Source organism: Gopherus flavomarginatus, chromosome 24 (genome assembly GCF_025201925.1).
Source record: "Gopherus flavomarginatus isolate rGopFla2 chromosome 24, rGopFla2.mat.asm, whole genome shotgun sequence".
Classification (NCBI taxonomy): Eukaryota; Metazoa; Chordata; order Testudines; family Testudinidae; genus Gopherus; species Gopherus flavomarginatus.
In genome coordinates this window covers 7,897,320-7,903,319 of record NC_066640.1, presented here as the reverse complement: position 1 = coordinate 7,903,319, position 6,000 = coordinate 7,897,320, and the positions used below count along the sequence as shown (strand labels likewise).

At 44.4% G+C, this 6,000-nt stretch overlaps 1 protein-coding gene across 3 annotated transcripts in view; it reads right to left on the bottom strand.

Annotated features, from left to right (window-relative positions):
* Positions 1-793: 793 nt before the first annotated feature.
* The window catches only part of ATCAY (ATCAY kinesin light chain interacting caytaxin), a 28,609-nt gene continuing 23,402 nt past the window's right edge, over positions 794-6,000 (bottom strand). For 2 of the 3 annotated variants that reach the window (XM_050934270.1, XM_050934272.1), the window contains 2 exons: positions 4,979-5,017; positions 794-3,162 (listed from right to left, as the gene is read on the bottom strand). In XM_050934270.1, the coding sequence (XP_050790227.1) occupies positions 3,153-3,162; positions 4,979-5,017 (49 nt within the window). In that variant the 3' untranslated portion in view covers positions 794-3,152. The remainder of the gene's footprint in view (positions 3,163-4,978; positions 5,018-6,000) is intronic. The other variant, XM_050934271.1, reaches the window with a different exon arrangement.

Sequence of the window (6,000 nt, the reverse complement as noted above, 5' to 3'; positions counted from 1 at the left end):
CATTTTGTGTTGAGTATGTTTACAGTCTAAGGATCTTGTATTATATTGATGTATAAAAACATTTTAAAATCGCACAAGGCAGTCAATACCAGTCTTAGAGATGCGGCTGCATATCTTGTTAAAGGGATACCGCCAATTTGAATGGCACATTTCCATCTCAAACTTTTGTAGCTACTATGGTTACAAGTAATACCTAAAATCACCACAACTGAAAGAAGTGATTGATACTTTTTTGTCTCTTTTTAAAATTTACTTTGTGCATTCGACAGCAGTGTGCGTATCATCTGTTTCACTTTTTCTCCTGTATACTCAGTTTCTTTCATATTAAAAAGATCCTTATAAAGACATCAGCTGGGAAGCAGAAAATCTCTCAAAAGTTTTTTAAAAAAAATCTAGGATATCCTGTTTAAAGAGTGCTCTACCAGAAAGTGTACTTTAAAAAAAAATTAGCTCATTTTATTAAATTCAAATTGGCGTTCTCCATTTCAATGAATTACCTTCCCTGTATGTGCAATGAAATAGATGATGTATATTTTAATATCCTCAAACCTCAACCCCATTGTGGAGGACCTACCTCATAAGATACTAATACTTCAATCTTCAGGTCCATCCTTTCTGTGGTTTCTCTGCTAACGCTGCAAATGATGGTGTTTAAAAAAGTTCACCTATTGTGGTTACTATTCACGATCAACATTTTAATTCTCAAGGTCTCAAGATTGAAGATAAATCTTTTTTTCCCCAGCAGCACGTGTGCCAGAACGGTGTTAGTCCACTGACTGGGGTGTTGTGAACATTTTTGCTGAAGTATTGAGTTACTACAGACGTGGTAGAGGTTTCTGGGGTTGGATTTCAAACATCTCTTTAATGTTCTACCAAACTGCCCATGATATGACTTTACAACTCCCTTCCACCCTGCAATATCATACAGTTTATTGCATTCTTGACTTCCACTGAAATGCAGGAAAGTGTTCTCAGAATGAAAGCGAAAGTCTAGGCCCGGGAATTTCTGATAGAAAAGGGGAATTCACATGTTCTGCACCACAGTAAGGGCTGTAGTGATTTATTCTGAGTGTGTTCCAAAGTTCTTTGAGGTCAGAGGGAGTTTTTCTATGCACTCCAATGGGTTTTGGATCAGTCTGTTTGTGGACCAGATTAACCCTTACATATTCTGACTATTGCTTCTTGCCTTGAAACTAAGTGACTGCCGAGTTTTTTGGAATGTTTAGTACAAAATGTCCTTTTTTTTTTGGTCTTATTTTGTGTAAAACTCAAACTCCAAAAAAATTGAAGTGCTGCTTTCTTTTGTTTGTAGCACAGAAATCCTACCTCTACAGCCAGCAATTGGCTACGAGTGAAATTTCCAGGAAGCCAGGTGGCTTTATGAACGCTTGGCAAATGAACGGTTACTTCTTTTTAACATGCCTGCAGAGAAAGCATCAAGTTCTTCTGCTCCTGGGGGTCATGATATCACTTCAGTTCTCCTCTCCTTCCATGCATGTGTCTGCCCAGTAAATAAATCCATGATTGAAGAGTCATGCATCCCACTGAAAACCTTCCACCCACACTATAGGAGAAACATGCAGAACATGAGAAGATAAGAACATTGGCAAGTATATGGTTAGCCAGTGTACTCTCTGCTCCTCTGCCATTGTTAATGATGGGAAAGAATAAAAAGCAATGCTCTGTATTTTACAGAAAGCTGATTCCTCTGTTCAGAAAATCTTGCTTTGCCAGTGTTGCCCTCCTGTGGGGTTTTACAGCAGAGTGAAGTGGTATTAATTTCAAATGGGAATGAATAGCTGGACCGTTGGGGCTCTGTACACAAGATCCACCAGGGACACCAGTTATAAAATGTCTCTTGATCACTGAGATTCTCAGATAATTCTTCAGCTGCAGAACTCATCCGTAAGGGGTTTTACCTTGTGCATGTGCGAGATTGTTTGCATAGGCTGACCCTGGGCTAAGACAGGGGTTTACAAATCACGTTGTTTGATTTCTGCTTGTTCAAATTCTTCTCTCCTCTGCTGAAAAAGCCTCATGATCCCCCAAACCACGTGTTTAAAGTCCTGATACCGTGTCTGCATCGCTTCAGAGCTGAGCACCTGCATGTCCATACAATTCCCTGTCTTCATATTTGCAAGATTCCCAACCTGCATTTGTGCTGGTCACGCTACAATCCGCCCTTTGCTCAGACAAGACTCTCACCACCCAGGAAGAGAATTTAGGAACATTTAGCAGCTTGTTTTTGCAATAGGAGGTATAAAGAGTGGATGATTGTCCAGTGTCATCTATATAAAGAAGAGGCGTGAAAAACTTCCCAGTCCATAAGGTTCCTTCATAAGAATAGGTCTTCCTTTGTGCCATGCTGTGAGAAATTGCTTATAGAAGGATTCTGGCTAAGGTGGCATCTGAGATAGAGGATCCTTCTTTCAGAGTATAGTCTTTTATCTGTGAGAGCCTTATGAAGAGGGACAGGACAAATTAAACATCATCACACTCATTCATAGATAAGTTTCACCATGAGCTAGCTAGCAAGCTGAACCAGCAAGGATGTAGGAGGTGTAGGAGCCAGGGATGGGGGAAATGTGTTGGCCAAAGGCTTGGTGGACACTCAGTATCTACTGGAAGAAACTTACACCATATCTGTAAGGGAGGAAAACTCACTCTTCCCAGTCCCTGCATTAGTTAACGTAGGGCCATGGCCATCGGAATCGCTATGTGGAGGAAACTGATGTGCAACTGAAAGCAAAATCACACAGTGCTGGCCAGCAGCAAGCTGGAGAAGGGGTTTATACATTTAAAAAAAATAGACCTCTTCTTTTGGGCTGGGGGCTGTGATGGACTATGGGGTGATGCTCATGTGCTAAGAGGAAATATTTATACGTTTGCATTATTTATCTCTTGCCACAAGCCATTGTAGAAACAGGAGCCTGTCCTAGAAAGTGCTATTCTTGGATTATTCTTTCCTTAAATAAAATGTTTCCAGAAGCTTTAAAGGACTTTGCATCTCTGAGACGGGGGAGGCAGGTTCCTTGATCTTACAGGAGTTGGAATGAGAAGATGACTAGATCTTGTACCAGGAAGGGCATTTACAGTGGGTGACTGCCAGGCTGCATCGTTCTCTGCTTCCATTCATTCCTTGTTATTTCTATTCATGACATGCTAGGAGGGGAGAGAAAGACAGGGACATTTTAGAGGGCAAATTGTAAGAAATCTTATGCTTTGAAAGCCAAATAGCTAAGCGTCCCAAATAATATGGATACGCAGGAGTTTAATCCTCCATAAAATTCTGCAAGCCAAATATGTGTCAGGCCACCTCATGAAGGCTTCCCTTTCCCAAAACTCCTATTCACTTCAGTGGGCATTTTGGCTGAATAAGGATGGAAGGTCCAAAACGGGAAAGTTTTTATTTACCCCAAAGTAGTGCTTATTCCTGCCTGTAGTCCATTGATGGCTATGGTCTACTCATATGAGTAAGAGCGGCAGGGTCACATTTAATGGGGCCCTTACAGGAGCAGTGCCAGTGTTTTTGGTGCCCTAGGCACACGGCCATTTCGTTGCCCCATGCGCCGGTCCCGAGGCTCTGGTGGACCTGCCGCAGGCGTTCCTGCGGAGGGTCCGCTGGTCCCGCGGCTCTGGTGGAGTTGCTGCAGGTCCACCAGAGCCGCCTGCCGCCCTCCCGACAAAATAACGCCCCTCAATAATCCTGGCACCCTAGGTGATTGCCTAGGTCACCTAAATGGAAGCGCCGGCCCTGGGCCCTTAAGAACTCTAGGTATTTCCTACGTTGTGATCTATACGTTCCCTTATGTGCTGTAGATTACAGCTGTTCCACTTTTTAAACATTCTGTGTGTTGTCCAGTAGACTTTTAGGGGGTTGATGTTTGTTTCCTTCCACCAGTTGTATGATCCTTGATGTTAATGAACATTTCTAACTGGTTACAGTAACTTCTGATGGCCAGTACTTAAACATCATCAATGCAGGCCACTGCCTGGGGCCCGCTGACTAGCCCAGCCTCGTTCTCTGGTAGCAGGGCAGGAGATGATAGAAAGTTCCCTGGCTCATCACTTTTAGCATCTCATAATATATACTTTCCTGCAGCGCAAGATCATTCGAAGCCCAGTGTCTCCATCCAGCAGCTCAAGGACTCGCTAACACTACACCCTGCCCAACCCTTCCTACTGGGTCAAGCATTTCTCTGCTATTAAACTCCATCAGCAAGATGCTTGTGTCTCCAGCAGGTGTTTCTGTGCTTGAGGATAGTGGAAGCATTAAGGAATGCCAGTCAGGACACGTCTACACTGTAGCACTTCAGTGCAAACACTTGTTACAGCGATGGGAGGGGTTCTCCCACCGCCGTCGTGAAGCCATCTGCCCCCGAGGTGGTTGCTAGGCTGACAGACGGACTCTCCCGGTGACCTAGCACTGTCTACACTGGGGGTTAGGTCGGCTTAACTACATCGCTTAGGGGTGTGGACTTCTCACATCCCTGGGCGATGTAGCTTTTGAGTGTAGACCTGGCCATAGTCATGCTTGATGAACATTAGCTTAATCGCAAGAGACAGTTCTGCTAATTCAGATAGACCCAGACCAGAGCCAAGATCTCTGTATTCCAACGAATGGCATAATTAAGGGCAACAAAAATGTTGGCAGGGATTTTAAACCTTGTCCTTCAGGGATTAAGCCAATCTCTAACCATTACACTCTGGTTGAGCCTTATGCGGAGGGCAGATTAGCCCACAGTGTCTGCAGCAGGGTTCTTGCACCTTCCTGGAAAGCATTTGGCACTGGCCACTGTCAGAGACAGGACAAGGGGCTAGATGGACCTTGGATCAGATCCAATCTGGGAACTCCTATGTCCCTATAAGTAATATAGTTGCAGCATTTGCTGGTAGGAATGTCAAGGAGTGTCACTGCATGGCAGAAATAATGAAAACAAATGTTAGATTCTGAATTAGAAATAGGTTTCATTCCAACCTGGTTTCCTGATCCTCCCTCGGCGGCAGCACAGGCCTGCTTGGGAGAGAAACATTGCAGTGAATACGCAAATCTGCACTAAATATCTGTCATCCTCAGCTAATGGTCCTAGAGTCTCATGGGGTTCTTTGGAGTGACACAGGCAGCTCCGGTGGCGTCTCCCAGGTTTGATCTTATCCTGGGGAGGGACTAACAGGAAGACCCACCTTCCCCTTCAGGAGCAGAAAGAAAGACTCTGTGTTTAAATAGAGTCGGAACCAAAGCTGTCAACTAATCATGGCATGAGGTCTTGACACTGCAGTCTGGCATTTGTCATTGCTTTGCGATGATGCTGGAGGGTCATATTCTGCTTCTAGCTGTACCCAGGAGTTCCAAGGAGTTGCCCATCTTTACCTAGCAGCAGAATTTGGCCCTGTCATTTGCAGTGATGCAACATCAGAGACGAACATTGCTACACAGGGTCAGGAGACCACATCATGTGACATTGTGGTTCTCTGGCTCCATTCCCTGACCACAGTGTGCTTCCAGCTCTTTGAAGTTTAAGAGCACTGCCAGGAATCCATTCAAACAGATGAAAACCAATAACGGAGCGAGATCAAGCTGACCTATGTATTCTTTACACAGTCACAGATGTAAATATTTCTATGTAAATATTTCAATCTCTAGAACAGGAGTTGGGCTCATCTGAGTTGGGACCCGGGGGAGATGATACAGCGAGGCCTTGTCCTATTGGTATCTAGGAACAGCGAGGCCTGGTACTAGGATTAGAGAATTCGCTAACTTGGACAATTCCAAAATGCCTGGGAATCACCCAGCTGTGTTTTAAGGTCATTCCCCAAAGGGCCATCTGATAGTTTCAGGGGGTGGCTCTTCAGAGAGCTACCCGACAGCTGCACCCCTCTGCAAATTTCTGTTTCCAGAAGATTGTTGCCACATTTATGTCTATAAAGATGTTGACCTACACCCGTGGGTGGGGTTTTTCCTGGTGTAAATGGGAGAGAGAAACTGGCAAAGGCAAAGTC